We start from the raw sequence: 27,935 nt of genomic DNA, 5'->3' as shown, positions 1-27,935 counted from the left end.
CCCCCCGCCCATGCAGGCAGGCTAATCACCTCCTTAAATAAGGAGCAGGTAAGCATGAGAGTTTAAGATTATTCTAAAAACCAGAAGGTAGTGAAAGGCCAATAGACTTCGTAGGAAAGAAAAGAAATGCTGCTTTAGCTATGTCTACAGTGGCGTGTTCTTGCGCCAGAAATATGCAAATGAAGCTAAGCATGGAATATTGCTGAGCCTCATGTACATACCTAATGAGCTGCCATTTTTGCAGAAGAGGCTCTTGCGCCGGAAAGAACTGTCTACACTGCCCCTTCTTGCGCTAGAAAAACCCTCTTGTACAATGCCGCTACGCTGGTTATTTTCAGGAGTAACGGCATTGCGCAAGAGGGTTGTTCTTACTCAAGAAGAGGTAGTGTAGACAGATCCTTCTGGCACAAGAGCCTCTTCTGCAAAAATGGCAGCTCATTAGGTAAGCAAATGAGGCTCGGGATATTCCATGCTTAGCCTCATATTTCTGGCCCAAGAACCCATCAGTGTGGACATAGCCTCTGTGTTTGAACCAGAGACACTTGGCATGTTAGGCAAACATGAAAACCATCACAATATAGAAACCAGCTGCTAGTGCATATTGGGACACTTTCTAAAACTTCCTTAGTAGCCAGGACTCCGCAGGGAGAGCTGTGAATAATGGTGTTCCCCAAGGGCCTGTATTGGACTCAGTGCTATTCAGCATACCCGTAAGTGATCTGGGGAAGGGGGTAAGCAGTGAGGTGACAGAATTTGAAGATGATACAAAACTACTCACAATAGTTTAATTCCAGGCACACTGCAAAGAGCTACAAATCAGGGGTGGGCAATAATTTTTTACCATGGGCCACTTCAGAAATGTTTGAAGTGGCCTTGAGCTGCATGGGAAGGGGTGAGGCCTCAACTAGAAGGGGTGGGGCCAGGATACTTCCCTGTTTCCTCACCCACAGACCATGATTGGCCTGGAGGTGGGGGACCATGTGAACTCTTTGCCCCCCAAGAGGTGCCCATGCCCCTGGCAGTGGAAGGAGACTTCATGTGCTCCCCCTTCTGCCTCCAGGCCAATCAGGGCTTGAGGGCAGGGGAGCGTGTGAAGTCTCCTCCCACCACCTAGGGCATGGGCACCTAGGGCAGAGGCGGGCAATAATTTTTGAGGGGGAGCCACTTCACAAATTTCAGAAGTGTCTGCAGGCAGACCCAGAAGGGGCGGGGCCTTGGGCAGAAGGGGCAGTCCATGTGCTTGTGACGTAGTGGGGGTGCCTTGCTAGGGCTGTGGCGACCTCTGCTGTCTGGTCATTATGCAAAGGGGGCTCCAAACCTGTCTGACCAGCTACCCCCCATGGGGAGAAACAAAGGAAGGTGAATGCCGCCCCTGGCTGGGGGGCAGGGCTGGAGGAGGGTGAGTTAGTTTCTGTCTGGGAGCATGGAGGAAGCAGCCTCAGCAACAGGCTGGGGGGGGGTTAGAAGCGGAGACCCCCCCCATATCAAGGGGGGCTGAGGCATCCTAGGCCTGCCCTGGAACCAGATTCCATCTGTGCTGTGCTGTATCCTGGAGAAGCAATAAACTCCCTCTATTCTACTGGCTGGTGGAGTCTGTTCGTGCCATTTCGGGGGTGCAAGAGTCGGGGGAACCGCAATGCACCATCACAGTGCTGTAAAAAGTTGCCAATATGTTTTTAAACAACAAAGTAATTACATTTTAATAATAATTAACTGCATACAGCATTGTCCAAAGATTATCGTAGAAGGCAACACTTGTAACATTTGTAATAACAACAACACTAAACTTTTAGTTACACCAGTGGTGGTCAGTATCCAACCCGTGGAGCAGATACAGTTCACCAGGATTAGCACCAGCAGGCCGACAATGATTCATTTACATGCACCTCCACTGGTACAGCTGCTTGAATCTCCCATTCACCATGGAGCACCATCTCCAGCCAATGGGCACTGCGTGAATTGGGACACCACCTCCTACAGCTCACAAGGGCTAGGAGTGGTGATCCACAGACAACAGGAGCTTTAAATGGCCATACCTGCAGAGGCACAGGTTAATAAGCACTAGCAGAAGCCACATCCCACTTATTGCCCACCTGAATTTAATGCAACTTATGTGCATTAAATGTAAGTGTTGAAGAAAAAGTGCAACTCAGTGTGAAGAAGAAAGTCTATGTGTTTCTGATGTTGCAGTGCAGAGCACTACTGCAAGGTGGCCGTCACTGATAGAAGATCTGTTCTTAGATTTATTGAATTTCATCACAGACAATGTGGCTACATTTAGACTACATCCCTTTTTCGGAAAAGGGATGTAAATTAGACGTATCACAATAGCTAATGAAGCGGGGATTTAAATCTCCCCCACTTCATTAGCATAAAAATGGCTGCCGATTTTTTTCAGCACGGAGCTTTGTAGGAGAAAAGCGCCAGTCTAGACACTGATCTTTCGGAAAATAAAGCCTTTTCCAAAAGATCCCTTATCCCTCTTGAAATAAGGGATAAGGGATCTTTCGGAAAAGGTTTTAGTTTTTGAAAGATCAGCGTCTAGACTGGTGCTTTTCTCCGGCGAAGGTGCATGCCAAAAAAAAAGCGGCAGCCATTTTTATGCTAATGAAGCGTGGGAGATTTAAATCCCCGCTTCATTAGCAATTGTGATACATCTAATTTACATCCCTTTTCCGAAAAAGGGATGTAGTCTAGACGTAGCCCATCTGTTCGCGGATGTAAGTTGGTCCAAAGAATACAAGAATCTTTGGGGCATGAGCCTTGCCTTTTGGAAAGCTTTGTTCATTGAAAAATGCATACAATTCCAGAAGTGTTGTTGATTTGAATTTCTCCGCAAGCAAAGCATCGCTCTGGAAGTCAATAAGGTCCATTTGGAGGTCACTTGGGGTACGTCTAGACTACAGATACTGTTGACAAAACCTCTGTTAACGAAGAGCGTCTAGACTACATCCAGTTCTGTTGACAAAGCAAGCCGCTTTGTTGATATGAGAGTGTAGATGCAAAGGACAGTGTAGATGCAATAAACCCTTTTATCGACAGAAGTCTGTTGACAAAAGGCATTATTCCTCATAGAATGAGGTTTAACATCATTGACAAAACTGCTGAGTTCTGTCAACATTATGGCTACGTCTACACTGGTATCCTCTTCCGGAAATGCTTAAAACGTAACAGTTTTCCGTTATAAGTATTTCCGGAAAAAGCGCGTCTACAGCGGCAGGATGCTTTTCCGGAAAAGCACTTTTTCCCGAAAAGCATCCATGGCCAATGTAGATGCGCTTTTCCGGAAAAAAGCCCCGATCGTCATTTTCGTGATCGGGGCTTTTTTGTGGAAAAGACTACTGGGCTGTCTACACTGGCCCTTTTCCGGAACAGTTTTTCCAGAAAAGGACTTTTGCCTGAATGGGAGCAGCATAGTTTTTCTGGAAAAACACTGACAATTTTACAGTAGATCGTCAGTGCTTTTCAAGTGTAGACAGCTGGCAAGTTATTCCGGAAAAGCGGCTGCTTTTCCGGAATAAGTGGCCCAGGGTAGACACAGCCCAGCAGTGTAGACGCAGGTATAGTTTTGTTGACAAAACCCTGTAGTCTAGACACACCCTTGGAGCATTGTGTGTCACAGGTGTGAAAGGACATTTTTTACAAAGTGCCACTAACCTGTTGCCTGGCAGCTGCCTGGGAGGCACAAACCCTTTAATAGAAGCAGTTGAAAAGGCTCACACCCCTCAGCAGCTCGCAGGCTTCTGGCCAGTGTGGCAGAGCTGTGAGCCCTTTCACTTGCTTCTGTTTAAAGGACTTGCATCAGCAGGTGACTGCCTGGCAATGCAGCCGCCTCAGCAGGCACAGGCCCTTTAAATAGAAGCCGTTGAAAGGGCTCAGCTGTCTGGCCTCCTAACAACTCATTAGAGGCTGGGGGAGCTGCGAGCCCTGTTAAGTGCTTTTATTGAAGGGCCTGGTGCCTTCCCTGTGCCTGTCAGGCAACCGGTTGCCTAGCAGCCAGGGAACACAAGTGCCCTTTAAATAGACCCAGCTGAAAGGGCTCAGCTCCCCCGCCCCCCTCTAGTGCATTGCCTCAGGCACAGGGTCCCTTGGATCTGTTTCTATTTAAAGGGCACCTTGCCTAGCAGCTGCAGGGAAGGCACAAGCCCTTTAAATAGAAACAGCTGAAAAGGCTGGGGAGGGGATGTCCTGGTGTCTGCTCCATCCGTAGTAATCACGGCTTAAATGTGAGATAGCATCCATTCAGTGTGCATGCTATCTTTCAAAAAAGCAGATTGCTTTTTCGAAGCACTTTTGCTTTATAGGTGCTCTCTTTTGGAAGAAGGTTTTTTTCCCAGAAGCTCTCTTCCAGAAAAGCTTCTTCTGAAAGAAGCCTGCAGTCTTGACATAGCCTTTTAGTCTTAAAAAGGTGTTTTTTATTAAGAAAACAAATATGACATATTTATTAAAGCATCCTTGGTTGCTAGGTGTTACAAAGAAACTTAAAAAAATTGTTTCCCTGGGATTCTGTTTCAGTTACAGTGTACATGGGGGGTTAGCATAGAGGAATTTAGCCAACCTGTAACAAAAAAAAAACCCAGAGAAAATAACCTGATTACATCTAACTAAACATTCCCTGCTCCTTACATCTCCTTTGTTCCAGGGTTCAGTCTTTCCTTAGGCATGACTATCATTGCAAAATCCAAGCCTTTATTCCTGGTTCTTTCATCTTCCTCTCCCCAGCTCCTGCTCTGAACTCATACACAAAGGAGACTGACGCAGACAAACTGGTTCAAAAATCTTGCTTTTCCCATTGGGTCTCCTGGCTCAGTGCCAACATTTCCTGTATAACCACTGTTCTGGGTTTAACATTTTACAGAACATTTAGTTAACTCAGTGCTGGGCTTTCTAAAAGACAAAGGGAGTATTCCTCCCATCCACCACACCTTACAAGGTGCTGGTTGGATAAATATTCTGACAACAGTGACTTTGGTGTGTGCTTGGCCACATACTATACAAGGGCCACTGAGGTATAAAGGGTTAAGGATATAGATGCTCGGAGGATGAGGGGACTATGGAGAGGAATGTAGAGCAGGTTTCTCCTCCTTATTCAGCTGCCTTCTGCTAGGTTTTGTTACCACCTCACTGTACAGCACATGCTCCTCTTCAGCAGGCTGGGCTTTGTTTTTCAATGGGGATCTGTGAGCATCCAAGGCCGAGAACTCTATGAGTGCATAGGTGACTTCTGAGTCCTGGTGGGGAAGAAAAAAGACACAGTGAGGGGAAGGGGTGCATGCACCCTAAATTATTGGATGATGGTGCAGAGAAATCAGTGATAACAAGGCTGGAGGAGGACAGGATTAAAATGATCTTTTATAAAAGTAGAGGATTCCCCAGAGATCAGTAAGGTATCTAAAAGTGTGTCACAAGAGAGAGGGAGAAAAATTGTTCTCCTTGGCCTCTGAGGACAGGACAAGAAGCAATGGGCTTAAACTGCAGCAAGGGAGGTTTAGATTGGACATTAGGAAAAACTTCCTACCTGTCAGGGTGGTTAAACACTGGAATAAGGGAGGTTGTGAAATCTCCATCTCTGGAGATATTTTAGAGCAGGTTAGATAGACATCTGTGATGGTCTAGACAGTACTGAGTCCTGCCATGAGGGCAGGGCACTGGACTTGATGACCTCTCAAGGTCCCTTCCAGGGGACTATGATTCTATGTGTTCTATGATTCTATGAATGCAGGGACTTGTGAGCTGTTCCATGGAAGAAGGAAAAATTAAAGGCAACTGAACGCAAGTAGCTGTAACTGGTACAGCAGCAGCACTGCAGAAAAAGAGTTTCAGAGCAGCACAAATGGCATTTGAGGCAACAGGACTGTCGTCTGTTAGAGAATCAAGTTAATGATCCCTCCCTATTCAACAGTGGGGAGGCCTAGGCTGGAGAAACATGTCCAGGTCTGGGTATCACACTGGAAGAAAGATGTGAACAAACTGCAAAGAGTCCAGATGAAAGCAACAAAAATAACAGATATTTAGATAATGTGACCTATACAGAAAGGGTGAATGAGTGGGACATGTTTAGTCAGAAGACAAGAAAGTTGAGGACTTGATAATTGTCTTCTAATACAATGTTATAAACGGGACAGTGATCAATTGTCCTCCATGTCCAATAAACATAGGACAAGATGCAATGGACTTAATCTGTGCCGAGGGAGGTTTAGGCAAGATCTTAAGAAAAAAGTTTTTAACTCTAAGGGTTGCTTAGATCTGGAACAGGCGACCTAGGGATGCTGGGGAATCACCATCATTGGAGATTTAAGAGATGAACTGGAAAAACACGGGTTGGGATGGGCTAGGCTTAAGGAATCCTGGGTCAGCAGAGGAGCGGGACTAGATGGTTTCTTGAGGTCCCTTCCAGCCCTGCAATGGTGTGATTCAGTGCAGGTTTGGGGCGATGGGGACAGGTCCAGCTCTCCTGCCTGAACAAACCCCGGGCAGCATCCTTTGTGGCTATTCTCTGGCTGCCCCACCCCAGACAGGCAGCTGCATTTTAGGACTGGGCACTAGATGGAGGCCTATGAACCCATTCATGGTACCTGCTTTTCTCCAGCACCTGTGGATTGCTCATTTGATCGCTTATTGTCATGACTGGGATCCACGTCCCTGGTGTGCGCTCTGGGCTGAGGTCCCTCAGGGCTCTTCAAAGGCTTCAGATCTAAAACAGAGCCAGAGAAGAATGGAGCTGACGTGGGAAGTAGCATGAGGTTGGCCAGAAAGCAGCTGACAGCAAAGAACATGAATTGGAATGGATTAGAGGGTTGTTTATAAAGGATGCTGATAAATGCTCACTGCAGTTGATAAAATACTAGTAATTACCAATATTGAGAGGCAATATTAGTTATAACAGAGATATGCTCTAATCCAGGGCTGGGCAATCATTTCTGATGGGGGCCACTCCATGAATTTGGTCCTCTGCCATGATAGCAATGGAGGAAGTGCAGGCTCTGGGATGGAGGTTGGGTGAAGGAGGCAGTTGTGACCTGTTGCACTGGATTGGTGTGGAAGGTTTGGATTCTGACCTAAGGCATGAGGGGATTTTGATCTGGGGCAAGGGGTTGGAATGCCTGATCTGGGAGGGGATATGGGTGCAGGAGGGGGACAGAGGGTTTGGGTATGTAGAGTGAGGGGCAGAGGGTAGGGGCAGGGAGGGGCTGGGGTGGCAGAGGCAGGCTCTGGCCAGGAGACTTATCTGGGTGACTCCCAGCCAGCAGCCCAGCACGTTTCTCAGCCAGCCTGCCTACCTGCCCCTCCCCCCCACAGGCTGCGGGGCCATGTGCATGTGTGAATAACTACAAATCAGAGGGGAGGGGGCGTGGTGCTTTGTGCAGCCTGTTATTCAAACAGGCAGGTCCCATTGGCTGGTTTCTGGCCAAAAACCGGCCCATAGGATTGTGCTGCGGGCAGAGGCAGCTCATGAAACCTCCCCCCTCCTTTTCAGGCTCACGGTTGTGAAACAGAAATGGCCCAGTAGCCGCTTTTCTAAGCCGCGTGCGGGTGGGGCAGGGCAAGCGAGGAGCCTGCTTGGGGCTCCCGCTGCATCCACGGGCCGGATGGAGGGATGTTAAATATCAGTTGATTGACTAATTGATTAACCTCAGGAATTCTTATTGGTTACTCGACTATTCCATAGTCCCTGGGGCGGGGCCGGCAGCCAGTGCACTCGGGCCCCACTCCCAAGGAGCCCCCTGCCACTCTGAGCTGCTGATACAGAGGCTGCAGGGCGGGGGCCAGGTGGGAGCTGGTCTGCGCAGGGAGCCTGTTTAAAAACCAGCTCCCCTCATGGACTGGCTGCCTGTTGCCCTGCGCTGTCGCCTCTGATTCAGTGGGTCTGAGCTCCCAGACCCAGCGTGAGCTGGGACTGAGCAGGGCTGCCTGCCCGCCTGGCTCCTAATACACGTTAAATGCCGAGCTGCAGTGGGGATAGGGCCCAGACTTGATACAAGCCAGCACTGAGCTGGGCTTCTGGTCAGTCTGCTAAAAAAAATTCCTGACAAGCAGGGGGGAGGGGGAGAAGGGGACTGCATGTAGTCCAGCATTAACCTATAAACTTTTGCTTATCAGTTAATCGACTGCACTGTTACATCCCTAGCCAGATCCTGAGGCTTGGCAGGCCAGATTCGGACCATGGTCCATATTTTGTCCAGGCCTGATCTAATCAGTGTAGCTATAAATCGTTGAGTGATGTATTCATTAATGTCTCAGTCATTTAACACTCATTGTGGACACAGATAGTCCAGTGCTGAGGAACTGGTCAGGGGGTCGTTGGCTTTTTGAGTCAAATTGAAATCAAACCTAAGAAAGGGGTTTCCTTTGTTTTACAGCAGCATGTGAGGGATGAATTTTGGGGTGTGTGCTAGAAGAGAGGAAAGGTACCAGCGCTTCTCCAGTTTCAGAGGGCTTGTAGGTTTCCCTTTCTCTTCTCTGGACACTGCTGTGAAAGGACGGATCAACTGTCTCTAAACAAACTTCTGCTGAGTTGGTTCTGTGACATCATGTGTGATTGACGCCAAACACGCACCAATCTGTGACTGGAAACACTCTTACTTTTACAGCTCGATCCTCTGTACCTGCACTTCCCACTCAGAGGTGAATACCTCAGTTACCATGGATACCTTAGGTTTGGTTTCCTAAACACTGTGGCAAGGTGACTTGTGGCTGTTAATGGTTTAACTACACAATGGTTTCAGGCTACACCATATAGAGGGAGCAGATGAGAGATCACAACGGCAGCTCCTGTCACTCACTTCTTGTCTTCCTCCAGCCCCAGTAGAGCAGAGCAGCCAGGACTTCAAGCAGGAGCAGGGCACCGCCTGCTGTCAGCAGAATATCCCGGGTATCTGGTGAGGATGTTTATGCAGCAGGAAGACAAAAGGGAGGGAAGGGGACGTGAGAACAGCCAGGCAGCCCTGGGACAAGGGCGGGACCCACAGACCAACCACCAGTACAATGGTTTGCTGAGCCAGCCCTTCACTGACATATTCTGTCTGTACCAGCCGGCTCCTCGTTCTAAGGCTGGAAAGGGAGATCCAGTAGTTATGGGCCTGGCTTGGGGCACCGGCCATGGGTGTTTAATTTTCTGCTCTACCACAGTCCCCCGGAGGACTTGCTCTGTCTTTGCCTCCCTTCCCCATCTCTACAAAGGGGACCGAGGGGCTCAGTCTGCTACTGACACAGTGAGGGGACAAGACACCTGGGCCATGAAATTGTCATCGCTTGAACAGGGAGGGCATGTGACAGACTTGTCATCGCCCCTTTGTTTTCTATCTGCACATGGCATCTCTTGTCCCACCCGACCTCCCTCTCCCAATAGAGCCCCAAAGGATGGTTCTCCTCCCTTGGGAGCAACACAGAGGACTGAAAGAAGGAATTAGGGACATCTCACCTGTCCTGGTGATGTCAGTTGGGCTCCCAAGGGACAGGACCCACCTCACGCTCACGTTCCTCTCATACCGGCAGGTGAATTCAACAGTATTATTAGGACCAGCCCTAAGGAGGCTGGTCACAGAGACATTCACAGAGCCAGTGCTGGGCTCTGTTGCATTGACCTCAGATCCTGCAGCCCCAAGGACAATCTCAACTCTGTCCTTGTAGAAATGAAACCTCCACTCGCCGGTGTCCCCTGGGGCCGTGCAGTTGAGGAGCAGGGGGAGCCCTTCACTCACCACTCCAGATGGGGGATCCATGCTCGGTGCCGACTGGGGAGGGGGATCTGTGGGGAGCAGGAAAGGGGAGGAGTCAGCAGGGACAGGGCAAGGGACAAAGTGAGGATCGGTGCTTTGTCTCCAGAACCTCTTGTTTCACCTCAGGACTCTGAGGGTCTCGGCACAGCAATGAGTGAGAGCTGGGCTGGGCGGTGAGGGTGGCTTCCCCCACACACAGTGAGGGGCTGGGATAGGAGGTCAGAGGCTGCCATGGACACGAGGACGTGAATCAGTTTCTGTCATCCCCTATTGCCTCAGGCCCCATCTGCCGGCAGGGCGGGTCCAGAGTATCTGGGGTCCTGCCCTCTCAGGCCAGACTGGCTGGGAGCTGGGGGCCTTGCTGCCATTCAACTATCCCAGAAGAGAGATAGTCAGGGTGGCCATGTTGGATGCCCAGTCTGTGTCCAGTCACATGGAGACGCTCAGATCCCCTGTCTGGGTGGGGTTCATGGCACAGGGAGGGGCCAGGCCCAGAGCCCCTGGCTGGGTGGGGTTCATGGCACAGGGAGGGGCCAGGCCCAGAGCTCCTGGCTGGGTGGGGTTCATGGCACAGGGAGGGGCCAGGCCCAGAGCTCCTGGCTGGGTGGGGTTCATGGCACAGGGAGGGGCCAGGCCCAGAGCCCCTGGCTGGGTGGGGTTCATGGCACAGGGAGGGGCCAGGCCCAGAGCCCCTGTCTGGGTGGGGTTCATGGCACAGGGAGGGGCCAGGCCCAGAGCCCCTGGCTGGGTGGGGTTCATGGCACAGGGAGGGGCCAGGCCCAGAGCCCCTGGTTTTCTGATGCTCCAGGGGAGTGAAGCTGCCTTGAATGATCCCACAGCTGAGATGCTCCATGTGCTGCCATGTTGGATGCTGCAGCTCTGTGACCGGGGCAGCCCAGCGAGCAGGGAACAGGCTCTGGGGAGCTATCTGTGGCTCAGGGAGATGGAAGTGGCCATGGGGGCAGGGTCAGCATCACACACTGCCCAGGTGGGATCCTCTCTCTGAGGTTGAGGTGCCCAAAGTCCCCCCTTCCGGTGTGTCTGTCACCAGGGCCTGACACGGACCAGAAATGGGACCTTTGGAGTTTGTTTCATTAAACATCCCCCAGGTTTCAAATGTCGCTGCCAGCTGGGAGCCCCTAAACCCCAGAGTGGCACCAGCGCCCCCTTCAGGCCCCAGCAGAGCCCCAGGGAGCGATGCTGAGGAGGGATGCTAGAGAGCAGTCGACTACTCGCTCCTCCTGTTTGCTATGGAGAGGCAGCAAGAGGGGGAAGAGGAACCAATGGTGAAGGGAGCCAGCTTAACCCCCCCCCCCCCCCCCCCCCCCCCCCCCCCCCCCCCCCCCCCCCCCCCCCCCCCCAGCACCATCTCCATGGTGAGGTCTCCCCCCTCCCACCTCTATCAGAGGCAGCAGGGAGTGATAGGGGAGGATGCTGAGAAGCAGCCTCTGCATCTGCCAGGCCGAGGCTCACCATGGCCAGAGGCTGCTCCATGGGCTCCAGGGGCTGCTGGACTCAGTGCGACAGGGACCGAGCAGCCCCGGCTCACGCTGGTCCAGGTTGCTGTGACTCTGCATTTCGAATACAGGACGTAGCTCATGCCAGTTCCAGGAGCTACCCCTGCTGCAGCTCTGCCGACTGGTCATATCGACCAATTGGATTATTGATACAAATTGTATTGGCAACAGGATGAGCCAGGTCACTGAAATGTAACTTCCCAAATGCCGACCAGAGCGGGGTTGAAATGGAGCTGAGTGACGGGGCTGTATCTCTGCCTGTCGCTGGAGGAGAGGCCCCACCCAGAGCAAGCAAACCCCAGACAACAGAGGGTGTCACCTGTCACTGCTATGGAGATGGGTCGGCTTCTTTCTGATGGGATCTCTCGCCCAGACTCTGTCCTCCAGGACCCACAGGCGTACGAGCCGTTTTGCCACCCAGACCCCACCGACAGCCGAACAGAGGCCATGGCGTTGTGCGGGCGGAAGCAGAGTTCCTCTGGGAGCATTTTCTGGCCGTCCCTGAAGAACTGGATCCCAGACACATTGGGTGCCCCAGCAGCTGAGCACGTCAGGGTCACGGCCTCTCCAAGGGTGTAGACAGACTGCTGCGGGGACACGGTGAGCTGGGGAGCCGGCAGTGGGGCTGGGAAGGACAAGAGGGTCAGAGGTAGAGCTGGTTCCAACCTGGGAGTCTGGTGGTGGAGACTTAGAGCCCTGGGTAGCTTTGGGCAGCACCCCGCTGTGACGACGCTTCGGGGACCCCCGATCTCACACCTCCGTCTGCAGCAAGATGTGACTCTGCCAGCCAGGGAGGGATTATTGCTTCTCAGAGATGCAGCACAGCCCAGGTTCGATGTGGATATTGGAGTAAGGGGGCCAGCAGCCTTATACCCCTTGGGGTAGTAGCACAAAGGCCCCTGATCCCCCCAGGACTTGAGTTAATCTCTTCTCTTCACGCTTGCCCAGCCAAGACTGCCCCTGCTCAGAAGCACAGAACACACATCCCGCCAGGGAGCCACCCCCCTTCCTTTGCTCAAACCCCTCTCCCCGGCCAGGTGAGGAGCCACTGGCCACTGCCTACGTGCTTGTGCTCAGGGGTGACCCTCCCCCGCTGGGCAGTGCTTACACACAGAGGCCAGTAGGGGTCACCCACAGCACACACAGCAACCAGCGAATGCCCAGCCAGAGTGGACTGAGGGCCACAGGAGCAGACAGCTCACCCCAGAGTGCACAGCCCCCCCCACGTCACACCCACACGGCTGGGATCTGCCCATTGATGTGAGGGCCAGGGCTGTGAAACAGCCTCTGTTGTAGCAAACCTGGGTCCATCATGGGCAGAGGCTGCTTCATGTCAGCCTTCCCTAATCCCCTACCCCCTCCTGTGACTGCTTCTGATAGAGGCCCAGCGGGGGAGGGCAGGTGGCACCATGGAGCCTGGGGGGGCTGGGGACTGACTTTTAAGATGGCTTCCCCCAGCACCAGCTCCTGATCCCCCCCCCCACTGTCCTGATAGAGATGAGGCGGATAGTCAATTCTCCCTCCCCCACCAGACAGAGGCAGCAAAGGAGAAGAAAGAGGATACTTCAAAGTGGCAGCGCCACACAACTGAGCCCGGGATCAGCTGAGTGGTGCTGCCGCGTGTGATGCCTGGGTTTATCTAGGGACTCCCCAGCTGATCCTGGGCTCCAGCTCATCCTTCCCATGGAACCCGCAGTCAGCTGGGGAGTCCCCACCTGATCCCAGGTTCCGCTGAAATGCCGGGCAGAGCTGGGATCAGCAGCTGACCCAGGGCTGGGCAGAATATGTCCAGGGGGCCAGATCCAGCCTGCCAAGCCACTGGATCTGGCCCACGGACCCCCCCCCCCCCCGCTGGGACCCTCAGGCATGTAGCTCAAAGTTCAGTCTGTGTGAACTCCCTCCCCAGGTCACCATGCAAACCCTCTGCACCCCCTTGCCCCGGGTCACAGCTCCCTCCCAGAGCCTGTACCCCCCCTACATCCCTCCCGCAGGTCAGAATCCTCTCCTGCACCCATACCCCTCCCTGACCCTACTCCCCTCTCCCCTGCCCCCAGTCACCACCCACACCCTCTGCAGTCTGTACCCCCTTTTCTCCTTCTCCCAGATCCCCTCCTGGATCCCCTCTCCCAGGCCAGAATCCTCTCCTGCACCCTTACCCTCTCCCTGACCCTACAACCCTACCCTATCCCCTGACCCAAGTCATGACCCCTTCCCTTTCCCAAACAGCCTTGCTGACCTCACACCATCTCCTGCACTCCTGTCCTTTATCCCATGCACCCCTCTGTGCCCAGCCTCCATCCTGCACATCCTCCACAGAAAAGTGGAGCCCTTGACCACTTTCCGAAATTTTGAAGTGCCCCCCCCCACCAAAAATTATTACCCACCCTGAGCTGACCCCAGATCTGCGTGGCACTTCAAATCGGCAGTACAGCATGGAGCCACTCAGAGTCCCCTGCTGACCCCGGGCTCCAGGCTGCAGCTGCCACTTTGAAATGCATGAGAGCCTCTGCTGGGGACTCTTGCACATTTCAAAGCTGGCACCTGCACGCAGCTGGAGTCAGAGAGACTTCCTGCTGGCCCCGGGCTGCACGTGGAGTTCCACAGTCCTCAGAAGTGCTTGTCGACTAGTTGAGTCCATCGACTACTTGAATAGTAAAACAACTGTCACTTAATATCCCTAATACAGATACAGCAGGGCGGGGGTGTGGGGGATGGGGTGGGGGTGGAGGAATGTGAGTAGATAGAGATTAACCTAGGCCCAGGCTTATCTGTAAATCGTTTGATTAATTACACGTTTCCATCCCTACTCACTAGGATGAGCATTGACCATGCACTGGCACTAAGAAATTCCTGCAAGTTGTGTGAGATTCCTGCAAGTCAGTGACCCCAGGAGGCAGCCAGGCATGTGGGGAGAACAGGCCCTTGGGAGGGACCAGGGTCCTCAGGCTCAGAGAGAGGGGCAGGGCCACAGGATGGTCTGGAAAATGGGACCAAACACCGTCTAGACTAGAGCATCCCTGACAGGTGTCTGCCCAGCCTGCTCTTAAATAGCCCCAGTGATGGAGATTCCACAACCTCCCTGGGCAATTTGTTCCAGTGTCTAACAACCCTGACAGGCAGGAAGTTTTTCCTCGTGTCCAACCTCAACCTCCCTTGCTACAATTTACGCCCATTGCCCCTTAGCCTATCAGCAGAGATTAAAGAGAAGAGTTTTTCTCCCACAGACGTGTAACAATCTATTTGGTACCTGAAAAATGTATCATCCCTCCCTCAGTCTTCTCTTTTCCAGACTAAACAAACCCAGTTCTGTCCGTCTTCTCTCCTAGCTCATGTTTTCTAGCCCTTTCATCACTTTTGTTGCTCTTCCCTGAACTATCTCAAATCTGCCCACCTATTTCCTTAAATACAGCACCAGACCTGGGCACAGCACTGCACCTGAGGCCTGGTCCAATCTCTCTAGAGGAGCTAGAGACAGGGGTTCAAACGGACCCAGTGGGTGTTCCTGTCAGGAGCTGTGGGACCGGGCTGGGTCTCACCACATCCACGGAGCAGACACCCGGCCACGGGGCCAGCAAACAGCATTAGACCAGGGGTCTCACCTGTCACTGTGATGGGGATGCGCTGGCTCCTCTCTGATTCAAACTCTTGTCCACTCACACTGCGCCAGTATTCACAGCTGTATGCACCAGCATCCGATAGGTTAACCTTCGACAGCTGGATCGAGGCCATAGGACAGTACCGGATTTGGGGGAATTTCTGGGGTTGGAGTTCCTCTTCATCCCTGAAGAACCGGAAACCAGCCAAGTCATACACTCCAGCAGCTGAGCACGTCAGGTTCACAGCTTCCCCAGTGATGTACACAGGCTGCGGTGGGGACACGGTGAGCTGGGGGGCTGGAAAAGAGAAGGAGGTTGGGGTGGAGATGGTTCCTGCTTGGGGCCAGGAACAAAGGAAGATCCAGGGAAGGGCAGAGCAGGGCGGGATCCTGGACACAGACCCCAGCCAGCCCCAGCTCCGTGCCCAGGAACCTTGTCTCTGCCAGGCCATGCAAACCCTGAAGAGCAGAGATCTCCCTGCCGGGGACCCAGTGGGACCAGCCTCCCCTGCTTGGTACCTGAGGGGCAGCTCCTCCCTGGGGCAGCTCCGCTTGCATGTGGTGGGAGGTAGGTTTTTAGCAGCTGGGGCCGGGGTGTCAGGGGGCTGCCCCCAGCAAGCACAGACCAGGCTGCCCTGCACTAAGGGTGGGTGGTGGCGACGTGCCTCAGCGCCCTGGATACCCTCGGATAGTGTCACACACGCCAGCTGGGCTCTGCTCCATTGACTCTAGAGGCAATGGCTCCATAACTGTAGCTGAGATCTGCCCCACTGACGTCATGGGCAGTAGAGGATCTTGGTCCCCATGTTCTCTGTAAGCTGGGCACTCGTGTGGCCACTCGGGAGAGATTCCAGTGCCACCCAGCTGGTTAGCAGAGGGCCACAGCTCGGTTTATTTTTGTGCTGGTGGTGCACATTCACACATGCCTCAGCGCACATAAAATTATTCTGCACATGGAGGGAAAAAATCCTCACGTGGATGGAAATGAACAGAGAGAACATTTATCCTGGTGCATTGCTGTCAGCACTAGGGGTGGGCAACAGGTAACAGGACAGTGACCTGTCCCAGACCCAATGGAAATCATGACCGAGCAGTCCCGGCAGCTGCAGCATTTTAGAATTTCTGAGCATGCCCAGGGCAAACCTCTCAAGTCCTCGTGCTGTGAGCTTCCCTGCAGCAGTGCCCAGCTCTGAGATTCAACTGAGGTCCCAGCTGAGCCCTAAAGAGGCTCTGAGAGGGAGGGAGAGGCCCTCACCAGAGAAGGGGTGAGACTGTGGTATTGGGGTGGGCTCCAGAATCCCACTCGTCAAACAGCAGGAAACAGGGGCTCACCTGTGACTGCGATGGAGACAGAGCTGCTGTTCTCGGAGCGGATGGTTTCCTGTCTCCAGTACGCACAGGTGTAGGTCCCAGCACTTCCCTTTCCGACTGTGAGCTTCATCTGGTACCTGGTACTATTGGGTACCATGGCAGTGGCATCCTCCTGCCCTTTGTGATAGAAGAATCTGTATCCTGAAGCCTGCTTCTGCTCAGGAGACGTGCACACGAGGGTGACCCTGACCCCTGGGAGATATTCTGTGCAACTGGGGTACACAGAGAGTGTGGGGGCCGCTAGGAGAGCTAGAAGAGAGGCGTAAGAATAGAACTTTTCCAGCGTGGCCCCGTCTGCCCCAGGCTCACACAGTGACCCCTCAGACTAGAGGACATGGAGGAGAAGAGAAGTGACAAGATTTGGCGGAATGTGGGGAAGGGAGGGGGGAGTTTTCACTCATTGCCTCTCCTTTGGGGTCCCTGCAGAATCTGCTTTTAATGTCTTGCTGGGCAGTGCTGGGTCTGTGCCCCGGTCCTGAGCCCTCCATGGGAGCCCAATGCTGGGGCAGGGAGACCTCCCCCCCCCCACACACACAGCCCCACAGCAACGGGCCCTGCCCAGGGGCTAAGTGTCATGGGGAGATGGGAGCTCAGTCTTCATGGCCCATCCAGCCCTCGCTCTCTCTGCTGGGACTGCCTGTGAGGGGCTGAATAGTGCCCATAGGGCTTGGGGCAGCTTCTCCCCTATGGCCTGGGCTGGGACCCTCCAAGGGGATTTCCCCACAATCAACCATCAACACAAGTTGCTTTTCCACCCTCAAGAAGATGGCTCTGGACTGGAGCTGCTGCTGCTGGGCAGGTTCCCCGACCCACCCATGACATGGGGCACCCAAGGACTCCTCGTCCTGGCAATTCCAAACACCCAATGGAAGAGGAGGGGGATCCCCAACCCCATTGCCCAAGAACCTCCCACCCCACCGTGAACATCTCAGCAAGGCCGGGAGGCATCGTTACCTGTAGGGGACACTGGGCTGGGGAGACTCTGGAGTGAGACTGGAAGAGAAGAGCAGAGAGGGGGTGAGAGCTCACAGAGGGGACAGAGGTGCAGAGGGGGATGTGGGGCAGGGCTGGGGGAGTCTCCAGATAGATGGAGGCTCAGGGCAGGGGGCGGAGGCAGGTCACTTACCCAGCAGGGGCAGGAGCAGAGGCAGCACCATGCTGAGCTGGTGGCTCTGGGCTGGGAGCTGGATTCTCAGCTCAGCCTCTGGCCCCATGTGAGTGCAGGGAGGGGGATGGGCCCCTCCCCTGTGACGCAGGCAGGGGAAGTCACACAGCGCTCAGCGGCTGGACCAGCAGCAGCAAATCACCTTATGTGGGGCTGAGAGCAGCTGCCCACTTCCCGCCATCTCCTCCCCCCTCATCCGGCCTGGCTCTGGGCCTTGCAGTGTCACCCAGCGCTGGGGGGGGGGGGAGGGGAGCTGCCCCTGGGGGCCGGATCATCCAGGAGTGGCCCAAGTCTCAGCTGGTGCATTGGAACCTCCCTTGAGTTACCCTGATTTACACCCTCTGGCAGCTGGCCCCATTGACTACGCTATAGACACGGCTCTTTGACCCCAGCTGGGATCTGCCCCATTGACTCCAGCTACGGCCCATTGACCCAGGCAGCCTGGGGGTGTGACTTAAGCTAACGTTTGGAGTGTCTGCTCCATCCCACACAGCACTGTGCAGCCAGGGAGTGACAGGGCTGGGCGGGTTCCACACTCAGCCCACAAGTGATGGTGAGATGTTCTGTACCCCAAAGCAACCCCTGGTATCCCCAAGTTTGCTAGGGTGTAACAGGGCTCTGCCTTCCCCCATGGTGCCTCCTGTCACACACTGAGAATTAGCTCTGCCCTCAGCAGGGCATCCCCAAGTGCAGGGATGAGGAACCTTTTCTGGGTCGTGGGCTGCTGACCCCCAGGTGAGTAGATTCGGTGAGTTTGAGCCCCATGGTGGGATATCAGGGGGGAGAGGCTGGAGCACCAGCACAGGCTCCCCAATTCTGAGGGGCAGAGCCCCAAGCCTCAGGAGCCAGCTCCAGGCAGGCCAGTGGGCACAGGTTCCCCACCCTGCCCTTCTGGGTGGTGTCTCACCCTCCATCACACCACGCGGTCTCCATGCTCTGTTCTGCTCCCATGTCACTTCCCAGATCATGGCAGCCTCCCCCCCCAAGACACTGCCTCCAGCTGTGCCCAACACTCAGTCCACCCACTCACTGCTCTGGGTTCCAGCCTAGGGACCCTCTGGCCCAGCCTGCTCCTGCCCTTCCTCACTCTCCCTTAACTGCCTCCTCTTCCTGGGGACACGTCCCCTGTGACTCTTGCTCCTCATTGGACCTTGTATCACAACCAGCAGCCTGGCAGGTGTCAGGCCGGAGTGTCCCTCTTGTTAGCCCCCTGAGCCTGCCCGGCTTTCCCCATGGCGCTTCTCTGGGAACCCTCCAGCACCTTCCTGGCCAGCTCCCAACTGCCCTCTGCTCTGATATGCAGCTCCTTATAGCCAGGTCAGATCCAGCCAGCTGCCCTCTGATTGGCTCCTTCTGTGATCTCTCTCCTCATTGGCCAGGGCTCTGTGGTGATGGAATCATGGCAAGTTTGGTTCGAAGTTGCCTATAAGGGATCGTTCTAAGAATCCTCCCCTGCCAAGTGCTCAGACCCGGCTGGGCTGGGCTGTGTGTGCTGCCTTGTGTCTGACGGGATCAACATTGACTCTGTGCCCACATTTCAATCTGTTTGCTCCTGGCGTTCACATCCAGTCCCACCAGCACCCGGTGGTTGAACCTTTCCAGGGGACGGCCCATTAGGAAACACAACAGGCCTTGGAAGATTCAGATCCCATCTGATGGCATTTCCTGTGAATGTTCTAGCTCGAATGGCTCCTGCTATGACAGACCAAAGCCCACAGGGGATGTGACCCATTCATGGGACACTGGACTCCATCCTGTGCCTCTGCTTCCCCACGACCTGCGCGGGGAAGTTGGTTGGGACAGCGACGTTCTCACCACACAGGAGCAGCTGTGAAGGAGGAGGTGACATCACTACATGGCCTCACTTCTGCAACTCACCACCTGGAAACACGTTAGGAAGAAAACCTGGGCTGGGGAATTTGTCAAAGTGCTAGTGGCAATGTGCTCACAAATAGGCTTTGCCGCCTTAGGCAGGTGCACACAGAACCACCTGCCTTCCAGGGCACAGAAGTCAGAGCATGGCCTGACAACGGTGATTTTATTAACAAAAGGAAGAAAACATCCAGGTGAACATCACTGCGATGGCAGGTGTCACAGAGTGCACTGCACTCTCTGCATTGAGGGAGGGCAAAGTGGGTGAAAAACTTGGGCCTTGTTTACACTGGCATGTTTTGTCACCAAAACCTGCCTTTCATTGACAAAACAGTGAGGGAATACACCCTACTTTTGTCGGGAAAAACACCCGACTTTGGTGACAAAAAGCTTCCCTCCCCGAGAAAGATCTGTCTTTTCCCCTCCGTTTATTGTCAACAAATGGCCAGTTTGTTTTGTTGAGAGAGAACTGGCTTCCACCAGTATCCCATGATGCCTGCCCTGATGGCTGCTTAGTGTTTTGTGATCTCTGCTGCCCTGCAGGCATGCTTGTAAATTGATCCTGCTTCAAGGAGCAGCATGGGGTGAGCAGGTCACCTCCTGCCTGTTTGATAGCTGGGTCATCACCTCCTCTCCACTGTGGTTCGATTCCTGATTGATCTTAACAGGGACATGGCAGTTGCCTTCTCACTGCCCACCCAGCTTTATTTGTAACCAAGCCCTGGGCAGACCTGGTTCCCCTTTGCTTCAATAGAGACTTTAACACACATTAGCACATGACAGCCATGACTCCAGTGGTGGCAGAGTTTTAGTTTTATGCCTGAAAGGAACAGATACGTGTAAGATACCAAATGGCTACTGAAAATTCTGCAATAATAATTTTCTCTTTATTTGATTTCATATTAAATAAAGAAATAAAGTCAGGTACATTGTTCATTATCCCTTGTTTTAATATTTTTCTTCTATAATTATTAATTATTTCTTCTATAATTATTAATTATTATAATAATTAAAAAATAAATACGCCCCAGCTATTTGTTAGTAACTGGCATGTACCACGGTGGCATCCAGCTGAACCAGCGCACATGGCCTCAATCTTGAGTCACAAGACAAAACTCACTGAGCTCACAGATGGAAAATCTTAGAGAGATGCTGCTGGCCCCCTGCTTCTTTTGCATGCAAGCCCTCGGCAACCCCAGTGCTTCTTTCTCACCATCCAGGCAGTAAGACAGACTGGTTCCATCTGTGGGCTTGACACTGATACTCCCCAAGGGTGTCATTAACCAGTGCAGTGGGAGTTGTCAAAGGTACCTCAAGAGGCAGATGGTGCACGCACACTGCTGCAGCCACGTATGGGGTGTGATTACACAAGGGCCAGGTGTGATGCTCCAAAGTGAATCCCAGGTAGGCAAGTCTCTGTGTTTCAGTCTCTTTCTTCTCTCGGTCGCTCTGTGACACCTGCCATCCGAGTGATGTTCACCTGGATGTTTTCTTCTTTTTGTTAATAAAATCACTGTTGTCAGGCCATGCTCTGACTTCTGTGCCCTAGAAGGCTGGCGGTTCTGTGTGCACCAGCCTAAGGCGGCAAAGCCAGCCATTCAGAACAATTACAAGAGTTGTTCCAAGCTCTCTCCAGAGGGAAGATGAAAGAGATTGAGGATTTCCTGGCATCCAAAGGAGGTTGTTGCATTTGGGTGGGGGCAGTGATACCAATCGAAGAACAGAAAATCTGAAAGTTTGGGAAGTTTTAACACACGTCATTAGTGGTAAGGAATTTTAATCTCTTCTGAGCCCACAATCCAGCTGAGAGGTTTCTCACAGATACGTTGGGAGACACGCTCACAGATAGGCCTGAGGGGCGGGACTGGACCCCGCCTTGGGCAGGGACAAGAACATTTCTCCCACTGACACTGGGCTCTGCAGCTCAGGTTCACATTCTGTCTGAGCGAGATGAGGAGAAAGCGAAAGTAAAACCAAACCTGGGCTGAAGACAAGGACAAGGGAGTGTCAGAGGGGGAGCCCTGTTAGTCTCTAACACTAAAAACACAATGACTAGTCCTGCAGCACCTTAGAGACTATCATGTCTATACCTATCCTGGGCTAACCCACTTCCTTAGAGGAGAGTGAAGGAAAAAAAGAGAGGAACCTCCCAATTTATAACAGAAAATGAAGGGAGTAGGGGAGAAAAAAGCTCCTGTCCATTGCAGTGTTGGTACTAACAAAGCTAGTTGAGTGGGCTGTAAGTTTCCCATACGTAGCTTTTGGTGCCATTTGGATGTTGACTATAGAGGTCCATCCAGTTCACTCAGTACAAGGAAATGGTTATTCTGGAACAAATGCAGCAATGAAGAGGGGCACATTGGTAAGTAGTGTCAGCCTTAAAAATACCCCATCTCCTGGCTCCCATTCATTTTGGTGCCAAGAGACGTGACACCAGTGTCAGGCTTGGCTGTGGGTGAGGAACTCAGTCTGGGAATCGGGTAATCTCACTACACGCTCACACTGAACTCTGGGGCTCTCACTCGGGAACATCACGGCCTGTTTCCAGGGCTGGGTTGCCGACAGGGTGAACATACAATCCAGATAAACAGGCAGGTCCCACTGGGGATCCGTCCCTGGGAAAAAGGGCCATTTGCCTGCCGTGACAGACCCAAGGCTGAGCCTGCGAGGGCAGGAGCAAGGCAAGTCATGCAGAGCGTTGAGGAGCCAGTGGGACGGGTGAGCTCCCTCACTACTGTGGAGAAAAGCAACGGCCAGTCACACGTCTACCGAGGTCTAGGAGACCTCACCCAGGCTGCCAAAAGAAACATTTCAAACCATCACCCAGAGAAGAGCTTACGGCTGTTTGCAAAGGCCTCAAATCTCAATACATTGGATGCACCCACCATTACATTCACTGAAGAAAGCACCAAGTTGTACATGCACCCACCACCCAAATGCAAAACCCCCTTGAAAACCAGGAAAAAACACTTGGGAAACTCTCCCTATGGGAACCCCAAACTCTTTAGCTCTCCCTTAGGAGAGAGCTTGAAAACAAAATGTAATTTCTTAATAGTGGAGCTTCAGACTCACACGTCCACACAGAACCTCCTGCTTTTTGCTTTTCTTAGGACACAGGAATCTGATCAGAATCTCAAGAAAGTTCATTTTATTAATAAAGCAAAGAAAGACACAGATTGTAAAGCATTTGGGTGCCAGGTGTTACATAACAACAGCAACAAAGATTAAAACACAGAGAATTGCTTCCCTGTGTTTCAGTTTCAGTTTTCAGGTGGCTTTAACCCGGGATTTTAACCAAACAAAAAAACCAAAGAAAATAACCTGTTTGTGTATAACTAGACATTTCCTGTTCTACTCACATCTGTTACTCCAAAGTTTAGGTTTCTTTCCTTACACATGGCTATTGCTGGGAAATCCAAGGCCTTCTTCCTCCTCAGTCCATTTTCTCTCCAGTTCCTGTTTCACTCACACTCCAAGGAAACTTAAAAAGGCAAAACTTGATTTATTTGAAAAATCTTTCCCCCTCTTCCCATTGAGACTCCTGGCTCCCTGCCAACACTTCCAGGATCCCTACTCTTCTGGGTTTAACCCTTTAGTTACAGAATGCTGGGTTGTTTAGAAAAGGAGAGCATCCCCCTTCCATCCATCACAGCCAGTAACAAATGTGCATATTGTAACATCCTTACTGTGGAGTCACAGACAGTGACTCTGAGACTCTCCAGTCCATCTCATCACCCAGGTACACTAGGAATAATGGTCACTAACACTAAACCTCACGTCACATTTCACTTGTTTCTAGGCTCAAGACACAGCTACTTACCCCAGATCAATTGATTCCCTAGAACCTGTGCCAAAGACAACACCCATAGCCAGTGCTGTGAGAAACTTTCTAAAGGTTTATTACATAGTAAAAAGAAATAAACGAGTGAGCTGCAGGTTAACACCAGCAAAGAGAGATACACCACAGGTCTCCCTTTGGACTCTGAAGAGTGACACAGCTGTAGTGATCTGTCTTTTCAAAGGGGATTTGTAGCCAGCCCACAAGGCAGCCCTGGGGATCTCTGGTTTCAGTTCAGAGTCTCTGGCCCTAGGAGTTCAAACAGCCAAAAAACAGTTTCTCCTTGTCAGGGATTTTTACTCCTTCCCTCCAGTGATCAGGAGAGTGGGACCAGTTCACATGCTCATCTCCAGTTTATGGGTCTGGGGAGCAAACAGCAAAGTGTTTTTTGCTCTGAAGCTCCACAATTGTTTGTTTGTTGTCTAGGGGGGTTTAGCTGGGCAGGAAATAAACTCTCTTGTGGCAAACTCGTATTTCACACTTGGTCACACTTCTCTCCAGACTGTGTAGGTGTTTACGGTTACAGAGCAAACATGCACATTAGCAGTGAAATTACTGCAGGCAGCAACTTGCAAATATTTCACAGAGTTTAAACATTGAAGACTCTCTTATCAATGTTACATCTCTGTCCAGCAAAACTAACCCCAGGTGTCCTGGTCTAGGCTCCAGTTGTGAGACTGTCAGTTCATAGTGAATGAAGGCAGCCAGGGCAAGAGCCGGCCCCATAGCAGCACAGAAACCATGTGGTTTTCTTTATCTGCCAGCTCATTTCATCCACATGAACTCACAAATGCAGATTCCCTTGTCTAGAGCCATCTTGTTTACCAACTGCACCTAGATCACATTTCCAGCACCCGCACTTAACTCTTTATACACTGCTTGTATATACATAATGTAGTAATAGCCATGATCAGGGGCTCATCAGTTTTTATATGATACCGGCCAAGGAGCTGGTTGTCTGCATATTGGGAAAATTTGATGTGCCCTATGCTACATGGCAGATAAGGGCTTGTAGGGTATAAAGGATTAAGGATGCAGATGCCTGGAGGAGGGGGAGGAGACGCAGAAATACATGGAAAGACAAAGAGAAGGTTTCCCCTCTTTATTTAGTTGCCTTCTATTGAATTTTGTCGCCACCTCACTGTACAGCACGTGCTCCTCTTCATCAGGCTTGGATTTGGTTTTTGACAGGGTTGTGTGGGCCTTCAAGGCTGCAGGTGCTATGACTGCATAGGTGACTTCTGAGTCCTAGCAGAGAAAGAAAAATACATGGTCAGGAGGAAGCATGACCGGTCACTGCATACTAGAATGACGGTGTGGAGATATGACTATAAAGCCAATGGTTGCAAAGACATTGGAGGACAAGATCTAAGTGATCTCAAACAATCAGAATTGTCTCAAAATAAGATGAATTTCAGGGAGGTGTGAAGTTCTCCACCTAGAATGTAAAAATCCAAGGCAGCAATACAAAAGGGGTCTAGCCAGCATAATAGCCGAGCTGTACACAAGGGGTGTGTCTAGACTACAGGGTTTTGTCGACAAAAGTGGACTTTTGTTGACAAAACTATACCTGCGTCCACACTGCCTTTGAGTTATGTCGACATAACGTCAACAAAACTCAGCAGTTTTGTCGACGTATGTAAACCTCATTCTACGAGGAATAACGGTTTTTGTTGACAGAGTTCTGTCGATAGAAGGCATTATTGCATCTACACTGTCCTTTGCGTCCACACTGTTATGTTGACAAAGCGGCTTGCTTTGTCGACAGAACTGGATGTAGTCTAGACACTCTTTGTCGACAGAAACTTTGTCGACGGTATCTGTTGACAAAACTTCTGTCGACAAAACCCTGTAGTCTAGAAGTACCCAAGGGCTACGTCTAGACTGGCATGGTTTTCTGCAAATGCTTTTAACGGAAAAGTTTTTCTGTTAAAAGCATTTGCGGAAAAGAGCGTCTAGATTGACACGGACACTTTTCTGCAAAAGCACTTTTTTGCGGAAAAGCGTCCGTGCCAATCTAGACGCGGTTTTCCGCAAGAAAGCCCCGATGGCCATTTTCGCCATCGGGGCTTTTTTCTGCAAAACAGTTTTCAGCTGTCTACACTGGCCCTTTTGCGCAAAAGCATTTCCGGAAAAGGGCTTTTGCCCAAACGGGACCAGCATAGTATTTGCGCAAGAAGCACTGATTTCAGACAGTAGAAGGTCCATGCTTTTGTGCAAATTCAAGTGGCCAGTGTAGACAGCTGGCAAGTTTTTCTTCAAAAGCAGCTGCTTTTGCGGAAAAACTTGCCAGTCTAGACACAGCCAAGGAGTTCTAGTGGAACACAAATGCCTCTTAGTCCAAGCATTATTCTGCTGTGAAAAAAACGAATCTCATTGTGGGGTGCGTGAGTAGGGATGTGGTATGTAAGATACGGGAGATACTTTCCCCACTCAGCTCTGGTGAGTATTCAGCTGGAGCACTGTGTCTGGGTTTAGGCAACATGTATGTGGAGGAACTGGAGGGAGAGAGAGGAGAGCAACAAAACAAAGAGATGTTCACAAAATCTGACTTCTGGAGAAGGGATGAATACATAGGGCATGTTTAGTTTGGAGATGAGAAAACTGAGGGGGACATGATGACCATCTTCTGTAATGACGTTATAAAGGGGACAGTCATCAATTCTTCTCTAGCTCTGCTGAAGGAAAAACAAGACGTATGGGGTGTAATGTGAGGCCAGGGAGATTTAGGTTAGCGATTAAGGGAAGTGCTCCAACTCTAGCACTAGTTACTCTATGGAATAGGAGCCTGGGGATGTTGTGGAATCTTGGTCACTGGAGGTTTTTAAGAACAATCTGACAAACACCCATGGGATGGTCTAGGGTTAAGGAATCTAACCTTGGTATTGGGGGCCAGATTAGATGACTTTTTTGGGGTGTGTTCCAGTCCTACATTTCTATGATTCTGTGGATGTTTGGGGGAACGGGATGATGAATTCCCAGCCCTTCCTTCTTCAGGAGCAGACCCTGTGCAGCAGCTCTTTGTGGCTGCTCTCTGGCTGACCCACACCCAGAGAGGCAGACGTAGCTCATTGCTGGGCAAAGGATCCAGGCCTTTCAATTGCAAGGGGGTTGGTCTGTGATGGGGTTTGAGTCTGAGCCTATAAAACCATTCATGTTACCTGCTCCATCTGCTGCTCTCCAGCACCCCTGGCTTTTGCTTCCTTATTATCACAACTAGGATCCAGGTTTCTGGTGAGTTCTTCTGCCTCAGACTCCTCGGTGCTTTTCAGAGGTTTTGGAACTGAAACAGAACCAGGGGGAGTGGGGAGATACTGTGAGGAAATCCTGAGGTACAATAGGCAACCCTGAGAAAGAAGAAGTAAAACTCAGCTGTACCTACTGGTTTCAGTATGTGTGTGATTCTGGAGCTTGTCCCTTGGCACAGGACAAACATAAATCCAACAATTTCTCCAGGGCTACGTCTAGATTGGCATGATTTTCCGGAAATGCTTTTAACAGAAAAGTTTTCAGTTAAAAGCATTTTCGGAAAAGAGCGTCTAGATTGGCAGGACGCTTTTCCGCAAAACCACTTTTTGCGGAAAAGCGTCCATGGCCAATCTAGATGTGCTTTTCCACAAAAAAGCCCCGATCGCCATTTTTGCGATCGAGGCTTTTTTGCGGAAAAGAAATCTCTGCTCTTTACACTGGCCCTTTTGCGGAAAAGTCTTTTGGAAAAAGACTTTTGCCCAAACAGGAGCATCATAGTATTTCCGCAAAAAGCACTGATTTCTTACAGTAGGAAGTCAGTGCTTTTGCGGAAATTCAAGCGGCCAGTGTAAATTGCTGGCAAGTTTTTCCGGAAAAGCAGCTGATTTTCTGGAAAAACTGGCCAGTCTAGATGCAGACCATGTGTTTCAATGTGTATTTCCCCCAACCAGAGCCATGAAGACGTCTGAAGGTTTTAAGTTACTTCACCACAAATTTAATCTTAACAGTAACCCCAGCCAATGAACATGGTGCTCATATCTGACCTTCCAGTGATACACAGGCCTCACTGGCTAAGGAGGCAAATTAGTGACCAGCAATAGCCAGAAGAGCAACTATGCTGTGATTCCATCCTGTCATTTCCTACAGTGCTACATGGTCATACTGGAACATGCCAGAGGAAATTCTTTGGGGTTATTTGGTTATTTGACACCAGGAGTCAATAAAAGCCAAACATTTGCCAATGTACATTTGAAAATTCAGGGATATATCTTCAACTCTCTCTTTTGTCTGCATATCTTGTCTTCTCACTCAAGAGGAAATGCTCCTTTTTCCATGCATGGTTTAGATCTGGTTTCCATATCTACTCCATAGAATGGTGCTTTGACTTGGCTAATTCTTTAAAAAAAATTACACTGATCTTTACACAATAGTTTTTGGCTAGGCCATATCAAGGGAGTGTCCCCCCCCCCCCGCCACTCACCTCTTTTCTTCCTCCTGCAGTAGCAGATCAGAGCAGCCAGGGCTGCGGCCATAAGCAAGACACCACCAGCTGTCAGCAGAGTATCACGGATTTCCTGTGAGGCTGTGCATGAAGAGCAAAGGAAAGGGTGCAGGGCCGTGAGACCAGGCAGGCAGCCCTGGGACAAGGGCTGGGATCCGTGCAGGAATCCACCTTTGTGAAACATTGGCTGTAACAAGCCTTCACTGTTTCTCTAGCATGTTCTGTCTGTACCAGCCTGCTCCTCACTCCAAAGCAGGTGCTCCCATGGTTATAGGGCAGGCCTTGGGCATTGGCTATGGGGACTCAACTCCCTGCTGCACCGCAGGCCCCCTGTGGGATGTACCCTCTCTTCACCTCCATTCCCCCTCTCTATAATGGGCACAGAGG

General features: G+C 51.5%; 1 protein-coding gene across 1 annotated transcript; it reads right to left on the bottom strand.

The window, feature by feature from the left end:
* Positions 1-5,051: 5,051 nt before the first annotated feature.
* LOC149521104 (Fc receptor-like protein 5) lies at positions 5,052-27,579 on the bottom strand. Its single transcript, XM_089774352.1, has 10 exons — positions 27,528-27,579; positions 26,239-26,360; positions 24,220-24,325; positions 17,157-17,195; positions 16,164-16,451; positions 14,836-15,129; positions 11,556-11,861; positions 9,422-9,748; positions 6,576-6,694; positions 5,052-5,231 (listed from the first exon to the last, which is right to left on the bottom strand). Exons 1-10 carry the CDS (start codon positions 27,577-27,579, stop codon positions 5,052-5,054), a joined length of 1,833 nt encoding a protein of 610 aa, XP_089630478.1.
* Positions 27,580-27,935: the final 356 nt, after the last annotated feature.

This window comes from Pelodiscus sinensis, chromosome 30, assembly GCF_052426305.1.
Source record: "Pelodiscus sinensis isolate ZL-2025 chromosome 30, ASM5242630v1, whole genome shotgun sequence".
Taxonomy (NCBI): Eukaryota; Metazoa; Chordata; order Testudines; family Trionychidae; genus Pelodiscus; species Pelodiscus sinensis.
The sequence above is the reverse complement of the archived record's forward strand: the minus strand, read 5'-3'. Positions and strand labels throughout refer to the sequence as shown.